General features: G+C 35.0%; 1 protein-coding gene across 1 annotated transcript in view; it reads right to left on the minus strand.

Moving 5' to 3' along the window:
* Positions 1–676: 676 nt before the first annotated feature.
* LOC135792077 (POU domain protein 2-like) overlaps positions 677–24051 on the minus strand; it is a 40438-nt gene continuing 17063 nt past the window's right edge. Inside the window, 6 exon segments of the mRNA XM_065302698.1 lie at positions 677–2934; positions 2937–3065; positions 3672–3917; positions 4513–4634; positions 7396–7461; positions 17302–17409. Coding sequence (XP_065158770.1) covers positions 2167–2934; positions 2937–3065; positions 3672–3917; positions 4513–4634; positions 7396–7461; positions 17302–17409 — 1439 coding nt within the window. The 3' untranslated portion in view covers positions 677–2166.

Raw genomic sequence — 24051 nt, forward strand, 5'->3', positions numbered from 1 at the left:
GTAATCCTCGTTCTATAAAGACATTTACACTACACACATATAAACCTACTGGGCTTCTTGTTTACCTTTACGTGATTTATTTTGTTAAATTTTTGGCTACAATTCTATTGGAAGTATTTTAAGTGTTTACTTTCAACATTTGTTTGCTTGTAACGTCCGAATCAAAATCGTTAAAACGTTCATGGAGTAATTATTCACAAATGATATGACGAAGATTGTTATTACATAGTATACCTAGTTATTTTACATTTATATTATTTGTGTTCTTTTGCAATTTCATTGGCGCCATTGTTGTTATTTTATTTAAAATTTTGTCGCTGTTGTGTTAAGTCTCAGATTTGTATTGCAATGTGTCTGTACAGGACTTAAAAGGTTGCACTATCAAGATAATTACATCATAATACATAATCATAGTCGATAGTTACACGTATAATTAAAATCAATGTCTATGCATTTATTAGTTGATAAACACGATATGTATGTTTACATCATTTTAGTTCATAATATTAGGAAATTATCAGCGACAAACAAAAGAAAATTGTTGATTTCATGACTTGACCCTATTCCTCCTTCTCGTGTCTTGTAAATAGTAATAATCTTATCAATAATCAACAATAATTAGAATTAAAAAGTAAAAGGAAAGCAGGATGTAGAGAAAAAATTAAAAATCAAAAAAAAAAACAAATCGTTTGTATTTGCGATGCGTTAGGAACTTTCTCGTATTTCGTTTTATTTTCAAATAATAATAAAATTAATATCTAGCAAATAAAATTAATAAAAATTAAATATCATCTATATATATATTTATAAATCAACTACTTAGACGTTAGTGGATTGAACGAAACTTGATAATAAACAATTCCGAAATTTACACGTAAATTTCGTCTTGTTCAATGCTCTTGCATGCTTGTTTTTTTGGTCCTAATTGCATTAGTCCGTTCGATTTGTCATTTAGGTACCTCGGTGACAAGTGTCTTCAGCGCCTCGAAGAAACAATTCGATTATGTACAACAACAGACCATCCATTTTGTCAATTTCATTCCTATCTTAATTACAAGTGTTATCTCTACACATTCATATGTCGGTATGTATACATTCCGATCCTACGGAGTCCTACGTGTGTGTGTTTGTGTGTATAATTTATGTATATGTATATTTTTATCCATATGTATAGGTACTATTTATAAATAATATTTATATCGTTCGTATATGCATATAATATCCGTATAACATTTACTTATTGGCTAGATAATCATTAGAGGAGCTGTCTTTGTCATCTGAATCAGTATCAGAATCTGCATTTGCGGATTTCTCAATGTTTTGTTGTTTATTTCTTACTTTGCAATATCTACATGTTTAGTACTCGGCCGATCCGGCCATTTTGGGTGTTGATATTACTTAAAAATTAGATTTTACCTGCTAGCTATCTATACATGCCTACTTTTATCGCTTGATACAATTTTTGATACAAGATACAATGAAAAACAGGTTTGGAAGATGCGCACGTACGACAAACATTCAAATTATATTATTATGAGACCCTGCTTTACAAATGAGTGTCGTACGTTCATCTTTTATTTATTTACTTTAGGCAATATTCGTCACTTGAATATTAATTCCGTTTGGTTTCATTTCTTGGACGTTAACGTTAAAGAAATGAAACGAAAATTTTATGGGAAGAAAATATTCAAGTAATTTTTGTTTTTAAAATTATTTACATTTGTTACAACAATTTATTCGTATCTTTCATAGAAAATAAATTTCTAGCGCATAATCAAACACAGTATTCGTCAAAATTCAAGTCTTCGTCTAATAATATAGGAACTTTTCTCGCATTGAATTGGAAGACTGCTCGATTTATTTCCGTGCTGTTTGTCGTTTTCTTTTTTTCTTCAATGTTTTGTCAATACATAATACTGGTTGAGATGCCAAAAATCTATGTCACTTACCATTTATGTACAGTTGTCGCAATTTTTCCTCGTCTTACTTGACTATTTTACATTTTACGTGTTTACTTATAGCGTTAGATATTAAAACCGGGACTGTTTCATTTAAATTTGTTAAAATTGCACAAACACTTACGTTGTAATAATTTCAAAAAGAAAAACAACAAAAATGGCCGCCGAATTATTCGACGTGCTCGTAGTCGCCGAAATAGTTCGGCCGTCATTCCTGCTTCACCATCATATTAGGATTAAAATTATGCGCGCTGTTCGTGACGAGCGAGAGTGGACTGGAAAGCGAGTTGATGGCAAACATATTGCTACCACCACCACCACCGCCACTACCACCCATTGATACAGGCGAGCCTAGCGCCGAAGACGGAGGATTGATGCGTTTTTCTTTCTGTCGCCGATTGCAGAACCACACACGCACTACTTCCTTCTCCATGCATAGACTATCCGCCAACATCGTGATCTCTTCCGAGGTGGGTTTAGGGTTTTGCAGGAATGCTTTCTCCAGTGCAATGCGCACACTGGTTTCAATCGAGGTACGTTTCTTGCGTCGACGACCAATGGCTTCGGGAGTAGTCATTGGGTTACTCAACGCGCCTGGGTTTGCTAGGGTGCTATCCGCGTCCTCCAACCACTTCTGTAGCAGTGGTTTGAGTTTGCACATGTTTTTGAAACTGAGGTTCAACGCTTCAAAACGGGATATTGTCGTTTGCGAGAAATCATTACCGTAGAGTTTACCCATCGCCAAACCTACATCACCTTGAGTGAAACCAAGTTTGATTCGTCGTTGTTTGAATGTCTTGGCGAATTGTTCGAGCTCTTCCAGGTCTGTGGTCTCTTCGGGACTAGGTTCTAACAACCTAGACTGAGCCTTCATATGCTGGGGTGTCAACCCACCGGAACTAGGCGTGCTGGGTGTTAGTAAACTTGCTGGAATATGCGAATTATTTGGTGGTGTTGTTTGTGTCTGTGGGGTTGACCATTATTTGATGGTATGCTTGTATTATGCTGATTAATATTGGTCTGATGTTGCTGTTGTTGCTGTTGCTGCTGTTGTTGCGCTTTCTGGATCTGCTGCAACTGCTGGGCGGCTTGTGCGAGTTGTTGCACCTGCAAAATACAAAATACTTATGTAACGCGCAGTCAGCGTAGGAGAAACATTTAAAATCCCATAAAAACTACAGAAATATAGTTGTAGTATATGTGTGTGAGACTTTGGTCATTAAAATTACTCGGGAAAAAAATTAAGAAGAAATTATTATAATCTCACATGCAAACAAGACATTAGTGTTCTGACGCGGAACTTTTTTACCAACGCATGTAAAAGTTACTGGTATTAGAAAATCTCGTTGCTTAAGAGATAATGATGAATAATAAATAAAAATATGCGCCTCGGACTCATACAAATTACCCAACGAGGTAAAAATATAAATAATTTTATAGGAGGGTCCAGTGGAGATTAAAATGGAATTAAACAAAATGCTTCTAGCAAATGTAGGTAAATATTGTGTGTGTGTGTGCGTTTGATTTTTGGTTATGTTGAGTTCAATTGAGGTTAGAGTTGGAACACACCTGCATTGAGTGCGGCGGTCTTGATGGCATGTTAGTAGGACGCGTGAAACCTTGCAGGAAACCCTTTAAAGCCACACACAATACCAGTATCAATACCAAGATCTAACACCGTTTCAAAAAGTTGCATCAAGAGTTGAAAATTACCTGATTTTGAAGAAATAGTTGCTGATTGAGTTGATTGCCATGATTCTGCTGGAACATCAGCTGCTGCAGCTGCTGTAAACTTTGTGGATTTTGAAAGGCGCCAAGACTGCCCAACATAAGCGGGTTGCTCAGCAGGCCACCAAGACCTCCGAGCGCAGCAAGGGCCGCCCCCACACCCGTGGGACTCGAGCTCGTCACTTGGGAGTTGGGCGATGACCTGTTGATCGGATCACTTTCAGCCGTCACCTGCAATTCAAACACACAATGTTGAAAAATGATTTATTTGTGTTCGACTGACATTGAAATCAAAATTACGGATATAATTATGGTTATTAACAACTGCTGACGATGTTAAGTTAATAATACGAGTCTAATATTTTTTAATATAAAAAAATGTTTCAATATTTGTCCTTAAACAAGAATTTAATTTTTGCTGTGGATGCTTTTTAATCGAAACGTATCCCGCGGGCATTTGATTGTTCTCTTCTTGTTGTACAATCTCCCCAAGTTTGTTCGGCGTCTTCATAAACGTTTCAAATTTATATGGCCGGCCGAGGGCCAATAATAAATCACGTAGAAGTTTGTTTTCCCTCGTCGTATTACGCGAGCAAATTTCGCGTTTTAACATATGTAGCGCCACCATTGGCGGAGCAAACTCTCCCTCGACGGTAAAAGTTAAAATGTTTAAATTCTTGAGGGAAATTCCGAGCCATGTAGTCAAAGAAGAGGGGAGCGACTTAATCGAATTTACAATATACAATATACGAATGATTAAAACTTTTTTCCACCAACAAACAAAAATGTTTGATTTCTAGGTTATTTGTTAAGGTTATGTACTTACCAAGTTAAGAGCGCCATCATCACGATCCGAATCCATCGAGTCTTCATCTTCTTGTCGCGAAATGTGATGGTCGCTATTAAGACTACCCTCGTTATCGCTCATATCTCCATTGGCGTCAACATCTGCAACAATCGTTATAGAAATTAATACCCATGATACAAACACATGAAAAAAATCAATTACTATTGTTGATATTGTTGAGATTATAAAAATCCGACATGGAGTTAATGTCGCTGCGTTGTTGAGTGTTAAACGTTTTGCGCAGAAATAAGCGCGAACGCATTACAATCGTCTAATTGTGTCGACAAGTCGTAATGTATGTTCGCGGAGTTTAATTGACCCTAAAGTGTGGTTAATTTTGCGTGCGTTTTCGTGTTTCAGCCAACAACGATAACATTGTGAATGATGGAAGGTTTTTATTATGTATAGAAAGCAAAGTGCATTATTATTTGATATTTTACGATTGATTATCATATTTCATTGAGCGCGAATAATTATCACAAGCGGGTGCGATTAATCGATTTTTTTTTCGACAAAATTCAATCTACAAGTCACAGAAAATCGATCTATATATATATATAAATGAATTGTTGTTCGTTAGTCTCGCTAAAACTCGAGAACGGCTGAACGGATTTATCTTATCTTGGTCTTGAATTATTCGTAGAGGTCTAGGGAAGGTTTAAAAGGTGAGAAAAATTCGAATAATTGCCGGGAAAATCCTCAAAACAGCTCTTTTCTATAGAATAAAATTTGACATTGAGATTCAATCATAGTTATAGTTAAATAGTTGAATTCGAGATGGCGCGCTGAAGTGCATTATTGACATAACTTTATATAATTAATTTCTTTAAATTAAAATTGCTAATCTTATTGATAGAATTGACTCTTACTACGAGTATGTCTAGAACAAGAGAGTAAAAACGAATTACATTTTTATTAAACACTGCCGGAACGAAGTCGCGGGCAACAGCTAGTAAATAAATAAATATTTATTGCATATATTTTTATATCAGCTTTTGGCTGCGTGTAAAATTTAATAAAATATTTTCGAATATTTTTATTGTTGGTCGATTACATTAATGAATTGAAAGTCACAACATGTGGCGTTCGCGTGCTGCGATTTGCAAATCTGCAATTACGCAATTGATTGCGAGACTAATTACCTAGCTATGTATAACATTACATTGTAGGATATGTTCAAATGTATTCGGTATAGGTACAATAATTACAAAAAATATACATTGTAACTAACGCGCGTGCTATTCGTAAATAAAAAGCATAAGAAACGTGGCACATGTCTGGCACACTTTTCGATTTGAGGGGTGAAATGCAAAGGGTTGCATTGTCAAGTTACCATTTTAGTTTATATTAACATTTGATTGGTCGGAAATGAATCTCGGCAGGGTTTCAGTTTCGCTTGAGGGGTTACAACCCCTTTCCCAAGGGGTTTAAAATCTCAGCCACCTCGACATTTTCAACAATCAATCATTGCATGCATTGTATCTTAAAAAAATACGTTTAAAATAAAATTATAACGTTTTTAATGTTTAAAAATATTTTTTTTGGTTTTTGATATGCAAATATTTGTATTCTCCCTGACCGCCGAGATTTGCTGCGGGTGCGGGTAGTATTTGTAAAATCGAACCCCGTGAATATACTCGGATTGAATATCAAGCAGTTGGTTTAAGTCGTGCGTCGATATTCAGATCAGGCCGAGAGCTTTTGGGCAGTAACGGCATTTAAATAGTTCTGCATGAGGAATTTCCAGCCGAAAAACATTTCGAGGGTTTTCGCGCGATTTGCATGCACGTGAAGAAAATCCGCAAGCATTCAATCGCTGCGATTTGCTCGTAAAACTTTTTCCACGCGATATTTTTTTTGTGGTCATCGAGTGCGCTCATTATTCTGGTACATTATGTAGGAGAATATGGAAAAGTTGTGAAGCGTTGATTTTCCAATTGGACGCGTCGTTACGTCCTGCATAGTCGCCGATAAGCCGGTAATGTGCGCGTCGATAGGCATTCGATATCGCCAAAGTATAAGAAATTTCACACCGGCGTGCATTTTAAGGGTGGAGGAGTAGTTTATTTTCGGTCAAAAAAATCGATTTAATTTTATAGCTAGCTTAAAATTGAGGTTATGTTACATTAAATGCTTGATATATATAATTTTCAGATTTATTTACTTTCATTTTTGTTACCCTTTGAGATTTTATGCCACGTGTAAGCGTTTTGGGGGTTGATTTAGGGTGATGCGTGTTAATTGCGTTTTTATAATCGTCCGTATGAAGAAAGGGTGTGGGTGACGACGAGTCATAATCGATTATGGTATATTTTACGGATTAACACCCAACGGTTGAAAGGGGCAAACAATTTCACCCTCTAAAATTGATTTAATTTAATTTTTTTAGGTGTGTTTGTAAAAAGTGAATATAATGAGACCGGTAGCTGATTGTCGGTTTAGTTTTTGCTCGCCGATGTTTGTTCTTCGCCTCCGCGCGACGATTACGCCGTCGCCAGTCGCACCACCCGCCGAAAGTGCTTAATGCCGACCGAAGAAGGCCTCTAATTTCGACGCAAGACGCCGCGTCGCGCCGCCGATCGCCACTTTATTCCCGTATTATGCCTGTTTTTACGACCGGACGGACGGCGCGCGGAAAAAGAGTCACGTTTAATAATTTCATAACGACTCGCACCCAATCTGCGGCAGACTAAAACTAAGAACTTGCGAGACTTTTGAGAGGTAAATTAGCGCAAATTACGCGTCCAATTATGCGTCCGGGAGCAAGTTTTATGTCTATATTCGTTCGTTAGTTGATAGTTGACTCAACAACTGACAGTCGGAATCAAAACTGTTCAATTTTTACTCGAAAACTTTACTCACCGTCTTGTGATGGTGGCGTTGACGGCGTCTTGTCCATTCGGTTCATTGACAATGATCTTTGATCATCTGCAACAAAAATAATTTTTTTAATAAAAAATGAAAAAATAATTAATGTAATTTCAATCGTGTGTTTATACTCTTTTCTTCTTTTTTCTTTTTTTGCTTTCATGTAAAGAATGTTTCTGAATGTTTTTCAGTTGTCCTTACTCGAGTAAGGAATACGCTACGTTGTTCAGTGGAAACAGGGTGGATAATGTCGAATGAAAAATAATAGGGGGTCAAGCCGCGTCTCACGGGATGCATTCGCACACCCCAAGCGCGCTCGCCGTGGACGTAAACTATCCGCGACGTCCGCCGCCGCGCACGAAGGGCGAATATGTTAAGAGGAAATGAAAAGGCGAGCGGCCGAATGGAAATTGGGAAAACCTAAGAAGAGTATTGAGTATTGAGTGTGTGTATGTATGTGGTGGACGAAAACGACATTATCAATAATGCACCTGGATCGAAAAGCCATTTACGCCGGTGTGGGTAATAAAAAATAATCACCAAGCACAGACACGCAGCAAAAGATAATAATAAAAGCAAAAAACTATGGAAATAAATATTTTGGAGGTGATTTTTTTGTGTGTGTTTGTTTTCGTGTAATCTAATTTGTATTTATTAGTTGGTGGGGTATTGCGGTATGCACATTGGAGTTTTGACATTTGCATGAGCATTGAGCATTGGTCGCATTCATATTTCATTGAATCGCGTGCGGTTTGGGGGCGAGTTACCCCGCATCTGAATATGAATATGTCTTGGCTTTATGAATGTTTAAAATCTTCATCAAGTCCTTCGTGCATTTTCCATCACAAGCCTACCGCACTAACCTTCCGACAGACCGCAAAACATGTCGACATGCTTATGAATCATTTCATTTAAACACAAAAAATTAGTATGTAATATAACATACGTCAATACAAAGAATAAAATTTGTGTGGTTTTAGGACTTTAAAATTGGTTATTTTGACTTTTATCAAACAAATGTAAATTTGAAAAATTCATCTTTTGATGTTTTTTGGTAATGAATATCTTTGAAATTAAAAGCGCTAGAAACCAAGGAATTGAAGATTATTGAAGTTTGAAAAAATCTTTATAAGATAAAACAAGAAAATAATTCAAATTCAGGGTGCTAAGAGTCATAAATCGTGTTTGAAAGTGCTAAAAAGTTGAAATTTTAATTTTTTAAATTTTTTTTCGATTTTCTTCGATTGCGAATATCTCATAAACTAAAAGAGATATTCAAGAACGGATCAAAGCTTCTTAATCTACGGAAAATTCTCTATAAGATGGTAATTTAAAATAATTTAATTTGATGGGACAAAAAGTCGAAAAACGCGACTGAAAATGCTAAAATTGAAATTCTTCAGTTTTTAACGATTTATTTCAATTGCGAATATCTCGTAAACTAAAAGAGATAGAAAGGAACGAATCTCAGCGTCTTAATCTGCAGACAATTCTCTATAAAATAAGCAAGTTAAATTGTCTAAATAGTAAAATTGAAGTAATTCTATTTTTAATTTACTTATATGATCAATAACCATAAAATCACCACGAAAAAACCCATCACTTAAATTATTGTTACTAATCAGCATGATTCTAGAAATATGAATGTCAAAGTTTGATTTTTTCAAAGATAAACTCATTTTATGATGAAATATTGATTAAAATTGAATACGTATTTCAATAATTTCCAATGGCGTCTAGATTAATTCGCAAAGTCAATTGTTTATGCAATAATATGTGAATTAACTCATCTTCCAAGCTGATATCAATCTCGGCGATCAAGGATACCCTTTGCAGTAACTTATTGTTTATCATGATGAGGTGATATATCCGATTAGTAACTCATAAATGAATTACATTTCAATACATTTTATTACATTTTATCTTGAGTTTTTAATTTCAAATGAATTTCGATTCATCGTCTGGAAAGTTTATTACCTAATAAATATTATTTTAAACATTTTGGGTAAATTTACTCGCGTCATAAATCGGCAATCTTGCCGAAAAAACATGTTTAAATATTAAGATATCGAAATTTGGGTAATACCTGAATCAATAAAAAATAAACGAATATTTATCAGTGTTTGCTCTGCAATTACGTGTAGATACTTTCAAATTTATGTAAAACTGATAAAATATTAAAGAGTCAATAAAACGACGGAGCAAACAACACTCCAAAGTGTGAACGAGTCGACTTAAATTAAGTCGCATTAAATATATTATATTATTAATAACTGTAGCTAATATGTTGCAGACAACGGGCCACTTAAATTTTCACTTTTGATTAATTACCTAATCAAACAGTGCCACTGCTTATCAATAAACACAATTCAAATGTTAAATATAAAAATAGACACGTGCAGTTATTAATAAATTGATTTCATTAGAAATTACTTCAATTTAAATTTAGATTTATTTGAAATTTGAATTAAAATGTGATTTCGTGCGCATTGAATTTTTTTTTTCGATTGTTAAAAATGCTAAAACGTAACAATGTTAGTATGTTAATGAAATAAATCATTTTGAAATCTCTTAATGACCGTCCTAATGATGATGAACACGTTTGATAACACAACAAGAACAAGCGCAAAGTCTGAAGTCTGAAATGAATTTATTTCTTAAAGTGTAGCCCGACTAATTAAATGTTAATTATGACTTATTACTCTAATTATTCCATTATAGTTGGAAATTATATAAAAAAATTAAAATACAAGAGAAAATGTGTTAAAGTTGGTAAAAAACTGTTTTTTAGAGTATTTACTTCTAAATTTTTTTTTTATTTTGTTACGCACTCCAAATTAATATTAAATCAATGCAAATAATTTTTTAAATCAATTTTTTAATCATTGATAATTATAATTTAAAATTCTACTATGATACTCCGTTGTGCAGAATTTAATTCTATATTTTTTTGTGTTATTTGATACCAAATTCATTAACCATTTGAGAAAAAAATTAAAAAATTTGCGAAAAAAAATCTAAAATCACAAATCTTTATAAAAACGTTAAAAATTTCTTTATTTCTACTTGAATTTCTTCTTTAAAATAATAAAACACACCTCTACGACTTAAATAAACCTCAATATTCCCTAAATGTTGATATCTAGATTAATTTTCTTCCAATTCCGCAATTAAAAACTGTTTATAACCAAAAATAAACTCCGGTAAGTTGAATTTTGAAATGAAATGCTTCACTTACTGTACTGTAACATGCCGGTGTTAAAAAGAAAGTTGCACTTGTCTTGATAGGTAAACTCGTCCGCCATGCCGTTGACATTATTATTATTAGGATGCTGGTGGTGGTGCACCGCCTGGGCGGCGAAGGCGTTCTCGTAGAAGAGCAGCGGCGAGCGCTGCGCGTCGTTGTTGAGTAAAGACGTGATCATCATGAAGTTCGCGCCTCAGGTGTATCAAACTCACACTCACACTAACACACTCTCAGCCGGTGTAAACGTGTGTTTATTAATCAATCGATCGTCGTCTCGATCAGCTCACTACGTCTCACCAATTCAACTAGATGTAAACGATTGTTTACATTAGGTACTCCTCGCTCGTAATATAGACATATATACATATACGTATGGTAAAGAGATTACTCGCAGGTTGCAAGTGATAAGATAGACGCCTTTTTAAAACCCGTCGGCGTTAAATTAATATTGATTCTATAATTCAAAGTATGAATGATAAAATATTTAGGTCAAACTAATAAATAATTTTTTCGCTCTTTTGTTTAGATCAAAAAAATAAGACACTGTTTGATGATGACGTAGATCACTGCACTTGCGATTATCACCGGGATGAATACACACAGGTAATTCATTGACATGGTTTTAATATTTTTGTGAAAAAATTTTTTTTCGAAAAATTTTTATTTTTACTCGATCACGAGTTGTCGATGTTGAGTGCTCGTGTGCCGAACGCGGACTGATCGAATCGTACCGGTGGGGTGGTCAGTGGTCAACATTTGATATACTCCTTAATGTATTCACCCCATCCACCACTCGTCCATAACACATTCACTTCTTTCTCGTTTCTTTTCGCCGACTTCACTTCTCGAACACAAGCGCAACGCTTTCAGTAAAAGAGATCTACTTCACGTGTTTTTTTCTCTTCGGTTGCTTTCGTAGTGGATGGCCACATTCGACTAACTCATCAACACGCCGAAAAGCCAGAGGATACCCACCCATCCCCCTCTACAATTTTTTGTATTTTTTACGTTATGTATCACAGGTATCACCAGGTAAAAAAGCTACCCTTATATATTTAATTCTTTTGTATGAAAAAAATCGATCGGCGTGTATCGATTCAACGGACGAATTAAAATTTCGTAGATTTTAATAACAAACGAGTGTATGCTTTGCGCCGGGATTCCAAAAAGTCTTCATTAATATAAAAGTAGTGTTCGTGTCTGGTTACGTGTTAAGTAATCATTAAAAACCACACTCGACTCCACATTGTATCATTATTATACATTTGTCATTAATTTTTACGATTTTCCTTCATTTCTTCTCGAGTCGCAATGCGCGCTTTATTTAAATCCAACCAGCATTAAGATAAAACATATATAATGATGAAGAATGTAATTAAAAAAATGTTTTTCTCTATTTATAATCTGAAAAAATGATTTACACCTCATAACTCGGATTAAATGGGGCTTAAACCTGATAAAACTTTGGAATAGTTCTATTAGTAATCTAAATTAGTCTAAAATGAATATAAACTGCATAATATTTTACGCTTGCAATATGTAAATCCTTTTGTGCGAAATCAAATGCAAAAATAATTCGCTAATTAATTATTTCATTAATTATGCTTAATTTCTGCATCAAAATTCAATTCTGCTTTTTTTCTAATAGAGTGGTTTGTTGCTTGGCGGATTGAATGTAAATTTTGTTCGTAGTTAGTTTTGTGTAATTTCTTTAATTTCTTAATACTTAATGCACATTGCATTAATTTGTCGGGACGCGGTCGAGCGCGCCGAGCGGGCGTTAATTAATATGCGCCCAAGCGCATTTGCATGCGGCATAAATGAGCAATTTACCATCCGTAATTAAGTGAAGCACAGCGGCTAAGCACTTCGAAGCGCTGCTAATCAGCTCCCGGAGCTTCGGAAATGAATTAATCAACAAGGCGCTGCCACAATGCGGAGAACAAAGTGCGCGCCGAGCGCATCTTAATGAGCGGCGCTGGTAATTTAATATTTTCAAGTGTTAACGGAAAAAGTTGCTACTTTTTGGGTTTTACCATGGTGAGATTTGCATAGTTCTTTAAATTTAAATTATAAACATTTTAAAAGGAATGATTTTACGGTCGAAAACTAAAAAAAATGATTTTTTTACTTAAAAATTAAAAAAAAATAAAAAAATTATTTACGTATAAATTTGTTATCAATATCTATTGTACTGTAAATTGTTGTTAAAATTGCAATATTTTAACAAAACTAGCACGTTTAGACCGTTGTTCTTCACTTATGTTTTTTTCTCTAATAAACCTCAATACATATTTTTCCGAAAAACGTCCAATTGGCTTTTATATCAGTAAATGTCTATGTTTTACATCCCGCACGTTGCGTCCGGTGACTTAAAGTTTAGCCACCCTTAACACCCTCATCTCTCCGGCTTGCGGCACCATCGCGCCGTTTCATTTCCCTATAACCCGTATAGGCTGATGGCGTGCGCCCGCTGGAGTAGTTTATTTTTGAGCTGACCATACGGTGCGCCCCGAACGAGCATATCTCATATATTACCCCCGACGCGCGCTGGGGGAGCGCGCAGCGAGACTTTCGGCGCAAATGACCGGCGGGCAGCACCTTGCCATGATAGTCCCTCTTGATATACGGTCATAGCAGGTCGCACACACATTCGATAAAACATATATTGAAATGTCCGGCCCCGGCGCACTCGATAAATTCACTCACCCGGATATCAATATTAACCAGGGACATTTGCGACACGACAATTTATGTGCACATCAAGTATTTAGCTCGCAAAATTGAAAAATTACGCTCGCAACCAACACAAAAGCAAAGAGTTTTTAAAATATTAATTAATTCCGTTACTAAAAATATGTTGAATGTTGAATATCAAATGTTCTTTGCGTTTGAAGTAGAAAACTTCAACGTAAAGGATTCGATGAATTGATGAATCGATAAACGGCAAACTGATGAATGAAACACGAGTCCTGCGAGTCCGAGTAACCGACAATATCCAGATGAAAGGTACCACCGCTTTCATACATTTACATTTGCGCTTCTTTTGCGTTTGGAAAAGCTTTTTGCGTCACGCGAGCGCGTTTTTTTCCTCTCTTTATTATTTCGGCCTCGGCTTTTGAAAATGTAAATGATTTGATTTAAAATCACTTTAAATGCTAAGGGCGTCCAACCCCTCGGACTTCAAGACGCAGCGCTGAAAAAACACACGGCAGCAATGCTCGAATGGGCATTCGATTACTACCGACATTTCGGAATGCATTGTTTGTATAATACTTTCTTATGCAGCTCTCGCCGGCGACGACAAAGTGGACGAAATACCAAATGTGTGTGTTGGATGTTGATACCAAATTCCAACAAAGAATTGAAAATTTAAAAAAATCGAAAATTGGCCTTGGATTTCGTCTGCAAAAAAATTTAATCAAAACTTTCTTAAATCTACTTTTTGCTTCTTAATTAAAATTTTAATAAAAAGTCGCAAAATTTACTTTTTTTCATTTTTGAAGAAAAAACTGTTTATTTCTACAATTATTTCAAAACAAAAATAGCAAAACACACGTTAATCTGTTTAATAATAAATTGTAATTTAAATTTCCAACTGTAAACACTCAAGATGAATTTCTTGAAAACAATGTGATAACGCCTCGTATTGTTTCGTAGTGTTCAATTTCAATTTGATCGCGTGCTAAAACCATATCAGTATTAATAACTTAATAACTGTCAATTTATCAAAAAGACATTAAACCTTTCACATAAAAGGCCGCCGCCGCCGCCTCCCGCCTCCGAAATGAAACTTTGTGAAAACATTAATTAATTTCATTAGCAAACTTTGAGCGCGCCAAAGCAGCCCCCGACATTATTTACAGCCCCTATATAATCGGGACGTCGTATTAAATTACGAAAATTGCCGGGGACAGGAAAAATTGGCGAAAATGGACGGTTATTTATTAATAGCGAAACGAACAAGAAAAAATCCCAGCGAAAATTTTCCTCATTTTTCATCGCAGGCATCTAAACTATGCAACTTTGAAAATTAATATCAATTATCATCATAAAACATAAAAATAACGCTTTCGTGGTGTTATTATTAACAATATTCTTATCTCTACATATTTATAAAGGTTTAATTGATACACGTGGATGAATCAATTTAATTTACAAGTTATGTTAACGCATTGTGGGATGATCAACAATCAGTCATAAAATTTTTAACTTTTAAATTTATTTATGACACTATCTATTAATTCTGCGAAATAATTGTAAACATATAGTAGAAAATAGTATGAGTTGTATTTATCATAGGGCTTATCACTATTTAATTGGAATATTAGCAAATATGTGTATTTATCAAGTTTTGGATTTCCATTGATTCACTAGGAAAGATTTTTTGGATTATCAGTGTAAGACGTTTTAAAAAGTCAATCCTGGCGCCAATTATACATGGAAATACTCAATACTCAATGCCTTCCACTTCAAGGTAATTTATCTATCTGTAAAATACACTAAATAATCTCGATTAAATTTAAGCGTGTATTATACAGTCTGTTTTCAATAAATCTCAAAATAATTATTTTTAATTTTTAACTTTTTTTAGTTTTTATTAATTTTTAAATAAAATCTTGATATTAAATTATTTTTTTTACTTTTTATATAATAATATGGCTAATAAATAAATTCTCAATAGATGTTTTCGTGTTTTCCTATTAATTTTCAAGCATTTTATTTATGCGTTGTCTATTGACATGTGGATGTGCGGCAAGATAAGCGCAAAATATTATGAATAACACAAATATTATCGATCGGAATTCGACTTAAGTGCCTTCCGGAGCCTTCATTATTTATTTAAGACACATACATAACTAATACCGTTTTATGTATCTCGTATTTATTTAGTAATTCGTGTTTGGTATAAAAGTGCAAGTAACAACGCGTTAAATAAACATTTATTACGCATTTCTTAACTAAACAGACGACGCACTCACACAAATTCACCTATCATTTTATTTCGTATATCTAGATTTCATCGTACTTACTAAATTGATTTTTTGGTAAATTTGGATTCACGACGTATTCATAGTCGTAAGTACCATTTTATAAGTATTGAAGTTTAGTGGAAAATCTGGATTGAGTAATTTTTAAGTCAATATATTTATATATGCTTTGAGTGACGCGTAATTTACTTATTACACACCTTTCCATATAATACAACTTACAGATAAAATGTCAGATGATTAAAATAACTTTTTATCGACTTGGATACAACGCAGTATCAATATGCACAGAAATATGATGTAATAAAAATATTAACTAATTTTTTAAGTGTTTAAAATACATTTACAGACGGAAATTAAGTTTTTTAAACGTGAATGCAAGGTGTGAAAAAATCAGTGAACATTCGACATACACGCGTAGTTAAATTTATTCAAATTGCGTATTTAACCACATCGACCGTTTCGGAAACATATAATTTTCCACTTAGTGTGATTAGCATAAACGCCGAGGCACCTGTTGTGTGCTGCGCTATTCGGTTTTTATTATTCCATTTTGGTCGTGTGCCAAAGAGGAAACGAATCACACGAAAAGGGAACACTGAGTTATTTCGTGCACCAGTTGAAGGCAACGTTATTGCAATTGACAGAGGGTGTCTCAACAACCCTCTCTTAATCCAGCAGGAAACAAAAAATGAAATAAAACTCACATGGCACGCAACGTTTTAATAATTTCGTAATAAATCAAAATTTTAGCTCAATATAATCCTAAACTATTGTAACATAGATGGTGCTAGTAATGAACATGTTTTTCATCCCCTTTAAATACTTTAAACTTTTAAGTAGCACTTGAAAGGTGTTAAATGTCTCACGTTTCAGCCTGGATAATCCGTCAGCGCGTGCGGAAAAACGTCTCCAGTTGAAAGGGACGCGTCAAGTGTTCCCTAAACGCGCATATACTTTAAACTCCCACGGGACCCTCGCGCCACACACGCACGTCGTTTATCGACGGGACGACCCTAATTTACATCCTTTTTATATCTTGTAAATGCACTGCCCGCTCTTCACTTCACTCTATCGCACTGAATCGAAATGCGATGACCGGACATTGCTTGCATTCCACTATCCTTCACAAGAAAGTTGTCCTTCAGGACCCTTTTTATGATAAAATCACCCTCTTTGAATAATATTTATGGACATGTTGAATATGTTGTATAAATTGTATAAAATAATATTTTATTATGTCTAATTTTGACCGGTTACCAAGCCAAGAATAAAAATATAAAAATCCCTAAGCTATGAAGCTGAAAGTGTGATAAGTGACGTTAACAAGAATACAGTGTTTGTTAGAATCAGGGTGAAGGGGTGAGTCAGCGATATTTTGATTTCGCGTAAATGCTGCTGATGCTGATAGAACTCGCGTTAATAATCTGTCATCGCCCACAATGAACGCCATAACAATACAGACCCCATTCCCAATTTTTGGGGGTGGAAATCTCCGCTGCCTTCAAAAATTGACAGTGGATGGCGGAAATGATAAATCGACGCCGTTGTCTATTTTTTTCTAATTTTACCAATTTACGAATCATTTTGTGACTCGCATCAATCATGTGCATTATTAATACTACAAATTATCAACTAATATTATTTTATCTATTGACTTACTTGGTGAAAGTCCAAGGCGTGCGTGCAGCGCCAATTTTGACTCTTCCGCCGACGGCAGTTGCATGTCCTGGCGCCAATTCACGTCCGGTTCGCTCAGCCATAACTTCCCTGCAAACAAACACACCAAATTCAAATTAATCAGCCCTCAATACAGTCTACAAAGCAAAAAAAAAACTTTCATCCGATGAAAAAGAGAAGAGAATCAAGCGCGTGTGTTTGAAGTAAAGTTTTCCGGTGACAAAGTTGGCGAAAATCCTTTGCGAGGATGCTGGAGGGCGACCATGATGCTAATCAATAGTACGCCCGCGCTAGGGGTGGAAGACCAGCGTCCGGCACACGACGGCGCATTGTTTCTCCTTCATTCATTTCATGCGAAAAATCTACACGAAACTTTCCGATTCTAATAGAAGTAATAGGATTAAGATCCATGGGGATGGGGAAGAAAATTTACAAACATCAATATTAAATTTAAATAATTTTTTAGGTTTGGTTAGGTTAGGTTATTGACACGGATGTTTAAGTAAAGTTAAAATCGTGATTTTAATTTTAATATCATGCCAGATAATTATAATTAATCATGCATGTAATAGATTTATTTATGAAAATATATTCCGATGTAAAATTAAGAAAAAAAAGTGTGTGATGATTAAACAAAATGGATTTCGTGCAGCGTCTCGGGCAGTAAGTAATTTTAGACTACTTTTCGACTACTTAAGTCACTGCAAGGTCACGTTGTTCCCATCATAACACAGCATCCACTGGTTGATGAAATGACATAAATGTGGTAAGTGGTAATTGTTTCAAAGAAGTGGCGCCACGAGGGTTGTTAGTCCCTCAACTTAACAAATGACACCAGAGTGTAAAAAGCAATAATCATACTGAAGAGCTTTTTATTAAATAATACGTTTCGCAGGTAAAAATTGAATTTTTTACTCGTATTTTCAACTTAACGGTTTCTCCCATAAGAATAACATTGATTTCCGGTTAGATTTTCAATAACGCTATTAAAAGCAAAAATTGAAGATTGAAAATTGTGAAGAAAATCAATTTTACGTTTAATGTTTGGTCCGAGAAGTGGTCGATAGCCACGACCAGCAGTCCTCGGTTTCATTGATGGTGGCGGTTTGGTGGTGGCGGTAGAAATCTATTGTGCGTCGAGAGCGCGTTTTGTGATTTAAAGAGGAGATAAAAAGCGAGTTAAATAAAAGTGAAATGGGGGTTACGTATAAATGCGTCCGCGTGAGCACAAAGGTGAATGATTCCGGCGGTGGTGGCGGGTGCGCTGCCCCCACAGGGTTCTAATCGCAAACGCACCCACTACCACCGCCCCCGGCATAAAGAACCCTGCGTACGTAGATTCCTTTTGAAGATTCGCCCAATTCGATTGCGGGGCTAAGTAAATTGCGGACGGCGCCATCACAAAACTACCCCTAACAAAAAAAAATCGAAAAAAGTTTAAATTTTCTTCATTTTCAGCAAAATAAAATATTTTTCGTTTTTTTTATTTATTTTTGCTTTCTGATAGATAAAAACTTTTATTTTTCTTATTTGAGCACGTGTTACGTCCACACGACCCAAAATCAGTGAAAGCACACCCGGAGAACAAGTAGAAAGTAAAGATGCTTCACCCCCGCAACCCCCTTTCACAGGAAGTGCGCTTTTATGTTTCGTCGCTTCACTTTCATGCCTCCCCAGAACATACAACTAGTCTCCCGGAACCTACAATCTTAAAATCTAATATTTACATTTACAATTTCATCATCTCTTCGATTTTATTTTATTTTACAGTAAAATCTAATAAAATATCAAAGGAAATAACCACTACCATTTTACAAGAGTTGTACGATTCGTCTGCAGCGCGTCCGCCGTGTGGTGGCGGTGAGTTCAGCGCCTTCGAAACCCGTCGGCGGCGGGGGCAGCGACGCGCGCACGCGTTTTACATAATATCGATATATGGGACGGGTTATATCGGTTCGCGGGGGGCATGCGCGCCGCAACCCGGCCTCCGTTGGCATTATGCGGTGTCGGAATCGACGCGGAAATGCCACCCTCATCTGCATACACCCCGGGCCGCCGGGAGGTGGCAAGCCTACGATATTTCAACCAATCGCAAGCGCGGAATTTTTATGTGCAGCTAATATATAACCTAGACATGTAAATCACCCCTATAAAAAATCTCACCCTTTAAAAACCAACCCTTTTTTTATTCAGGCGCAGTGTGATAGGCAAATCAAATAAATTCACTTTAAATGTTACATTTTCGTATCTGGATACCGTTTGCTAACGAAACCACTCTTGGGAGGGTAGTAAATGAAAAAAATACGTTGCTGATGGCGAAACATGTGGTACTATTTCCTTTGTGTGCGCACACGCCTGTGTCTACCTGAGAGAGCAACCACCCTTGCAGTCTGCAACCCTTAAACGTGCGCAAACATGCTAACCCTCGGCGATTTGAAATTTTTTCGAAATTTCGCTCATCAAACACAACAGCACGCGTCTACAGCCACCAGTTTTGAACAGAGTAACATGTTTGATAGATTTTCGACGACTGGTGGTTAGAAAAGGTTGAGTTACGATTGTGCAATTCATAAAAAATGTTTGATGTTTCGGTTTTTTTTTTGCAGCAACAGCGGCAGATTTTGATATTTGGCATTGGATTCGGTTACACTACGGAATTAAACCGTGACGGGGATGTCTCGCTGTCAGCTGGCTCGGCTAGAAATGGCTTGCTAACCGCCATTAATGCCTCAGGGTTGAAATTCGCTATTGTTCGATGAGGGATAACAGATTAACAAAAAACTAGCTGTATAACGATAGTGTTACGAATGAACAAAATAACACATCTTAAAAAACGTCATCTAAAGGTTGATTCTTTGCTTAAGTCGAATCTTAAGACATTTTTTTATTTTTAATTCAAAGGGCAAAAATATTTTTAAAAGAAGCTTCTATGCTCTATTAGCTTTAAAAAAATCTACAACTGTTTGTACAATTCATATAAAAACGAATTTTTTATTCAATCAAAGAAAGAATTGTTTATTTTGTGCACAAATAGCTAAAAATAAAAATAATCGTATCTACAAATAGCCTGAAACAACATAACCAAACTTTTAGACTTAAAAAAATCGCCATTTTGAACATTTTCACCATTTTTTCATTGTAACATACATTTATATAGCTACTTTTGATTCTAAAACATTCACATTGGTTTCACATTTTAAACTTTTGCATTTTTCACCCCTTATTTCCATTACTATTACGATTTCCATTCCTATTCCATCCCCTATTGTGTGCGACGCTTTGTGTTACTATTTACATGCGGCGACGTGTGTTACTACTATCCGCACGAGCGCAATATAAAATACGGCATATGTAAGGGTTGTTTGAGAGCAAAAAGGGTGCTGGCAGCATGCACCCCTTTTCATCATCGCATGCAACGCGCGTCGGACGCGTGCCCGCTTTAACCGTTCGTTATTGGATTACGCATAAATTTTCACCAATCGGATCGTGGCATTGAGGACAACTTTGATTTACATAAAAAATTTACATCCTCATCATTTACATGTGTGTGTGTTAGGTACCTGCGTATCTGCGTACAAACTGGTTATATACTTGTCAACCAATCAGTATTTAAATATGTAGGTTGGTACCAGTTAAAAAATGAAGGATAAAAGATGAAAACGATAATTTTATTGATTTTTAAAATTGAAAATAACGTTTTTTTTTCAAGGAGTAAAAAAACGGATTTTATTCATAATTTTCGTGAGAAACTAAAAATTCTCAAAAAATTTTATGTACACTTTGCGATTTTATAGCCAGGGGTAGCAGACAATGCACTTTGCACTTTTTTACTTTTTTTACGTTTCTTAAATTCTATAAAAAAAACTTATTGAGGGGTAAAATTTGCAAAATTCTGAAAACTGTCCTTTGAACTTCAATGTTCACAAGCACTTTTTTGCACTTTAAAGCACCCCTCAATAATTCACCCCTCTATTCATGAATTGGTAAAATTTTTGGTTTTAAACCCTAAAAATCGAATTTATCCAAAAAACTGTTTTGACGTGAAAAGGTAAAAGATGCGTTTTACTGGTGAGAAATATACGGTAATAAATACCCAAGCATAAAAAAGTCTAAAAAATTAGGGTAAAAGTGCAGAATACTGGAATTTACTAGGGTTTTAACAAAAACTGTGATAAATCTGCAAAAATTTTAGATTTTCAAGATTTTCAACCCTAAAACTCAATTTGACAACCGCTATTTTATTTTCAACGGTTTTTAATCCTCTGGGAAAGTAAAATTCTCAAAAAATGTGATAAAATTTTATTTGGATAAAAAGCTGAGAATAAAATGTCATTTTAAGATGATACCCCCAAAATTCGTTATTTTTGATGGCGGTTTTTTAACGGTTTCTTCTAGAAAGTACTAAAAATCTTTAAATAAAGGAAAAACCGTTTGTAACGTTTATTGATTAGTCTCTAGGGGTACTACAGCAATACTGCAATTTTTATACTCTTAAAACCGTTAAAATTTAAGATCTTTCAACGGTTTTTATCTTTTAAAACGTGATTTTGAAGGATTCAAACAAAAAAAAATCAAAAATTAGTGTTTAAGTGAATTATATGCTTTCCTAAACATGAAAATAAATATTTTAAAAATGAAATGATTAAACGAATGAAAAGTACATTAATAACCCCGCCGCTAATGACCCTTGAATTTTTCCCATTTCGCTTGCGCGCAAAATTGACAGGCAGTTAGCGAACGATTAATTACATTAAAATATATGACGTTATTACGAATAATTTTTGTCTTCTAATAAAGACAATTAATAACGCCGTAGATACCAACGTCGATCGGTGCCTTTCCGCGCTTTGCGCCGCGCATGCGTTTGATATTAATTAATTGATTGTTGGCGGTCTCGCTTCATCTCTCGTAAAAGTTTACGATCACAATAAAGCACACACGCCGGCGTGCCGCATCGCGCGTAGACGATCTTTCATGCATACGTTAAAAGAAAAGTGCGCCGCACCGACAAAGTCTTCTTCTGTTTCTTCGGCGGGTCTTCGTCTGTGTTTCGGGCCGGCGTCCGACCGTACGAAAGTAAAGCACGACGATTTCACGAACGGACGCACGGCTGATTAATCATATCGCATGATTCCGTCCAATGTTGTTACAGACTTGTTTCGATTCGAATTATTACGGAACTATTAAGGTTATAAATCTTTTTGTAATTAACATACAAGGAAAATAAAATGAAAACGTGAGAAATAGCATGTTAGGGTTTAGAACAACTGTCTTGTTTCAACGTGATGTAAGTTAATTAATAATTATTCAAGATTATTCTAAGATTTATCAATTCTTAATTAAATTTCACATAAAAAGGATTAAGGTATATATAAATAATTACAACTCTTGGAAAACTGATAAATTCTAGAGATTACTTCATTTTTTTAATGTTGAAATTATTTTATTTAATAACTTTTGCAAAACTTGAAATTTTAGACTGTTTCTTTCGTCATCTAGTCTTATATGACGATTACAATCAGAAAAACCAACAAAAATTAAGCAGAATAAATAAATTTCGCAATAAAATTAAATTTTCAACAAAAATTTCGATAAATTTACTTGAAAAACAGCGAAAAATAAATTTTTAACTATTTTATTTGAAATATTACTGAATTTAATGCAATTTAAGTTGATAATTCATTAATAAATAAACATAACACCCGAATTTATCGAGTTTCAGGCCATTTACTGAAATTGCGAGGCAATTAAACCCAAATGCGTTTAATTTTCTTCACTTTTCATTAATTTTAGGCAATTGCACCCCATAAAACCCCCGAAAACGACCAAATTTCAAGATTTTCGTATTACTTAGATTGCTTCCATCCTCCGTAATAATTTACCCCACGAGTTCGTTAAAGGGTAGTTTATAGTTTCGCAAGAATTGGGGTTTTGCACGCCCAAATAAACTTCGCCGTCGTCGATGAGTATTAGAAAACACTATTAGAAAGTAGAAGTCGCGGCGACGGCGGCGGGTAAGTCGTGAAAGAAATAAAGCTCTAATTGAATTGTCTTGTTACGACAGAGGGTGCATAACCCGGACAACCCTAAAGCGACGCCTACGCCTAAATTTAATTGAATCTCACCCCCAATTCTTAATTCTATTGTATAATAAAGTAAATCCAATTGAAAAATTAAAAATTTAGGTCAAAAGATTTGATTTCATAGAAAATTATTAATTAAAACATAATTTAATGCCTGTCAATCATAAAAAAAATTCAAGAAAAAAAACCTAAAAGACTCAGCTACCTGTTTTCTTTTATTAGATTTTATTTTATTCTATATTTTTTATAAATAACCGGATGTACACTTTAACTGAGCCTTAATTCGTTTGTTGACTCACACAAAACAATTAAACACAATCATTAATGGTAATTACAATGTGATTTCAACGAAAACTAATAAAACCTCAATTTTTCATAAATATCTGACAGCTATGATGGAATTTACTTAAACAACTTAACTTATACTGTGTAATCTTCATCGACTTGAACTCGAAGAAGATAAAAAGCGTTGAGTTCATCGACAAACGAAAAATAGAGAAAATCTAAGACGTTTTGATAAATATATTCGTTGTGTTTAATGGTCGGGTGGCACGATATCTGAGCTACTAAAAAGAGTCTTAGGAACAAGTTTTAGTCTAGTAATGCGAGCGGCAAAATTTCTTAGTTCTCAGTGCATGCAGATTCGTGA

This window comes from Atheta coriaria, unplaced genomic scaffold (genome assembly GCF_025399875.1).
Source record: "Atheta coriaria isolate IRGN ID8LTWV9N9 unplaced genomic scaffold, Caltech_Dcor_3.1 hic_scaffold_5_pilon, whole genome shotgun sequence".
Taxonomy (NCBI): domain Eukaryota; kingdom Metazoa; phylum Arthropoda; class Insecta; order Coleoptera; family Staphylinidae; genus Dalotia; species Dalotia coriaria.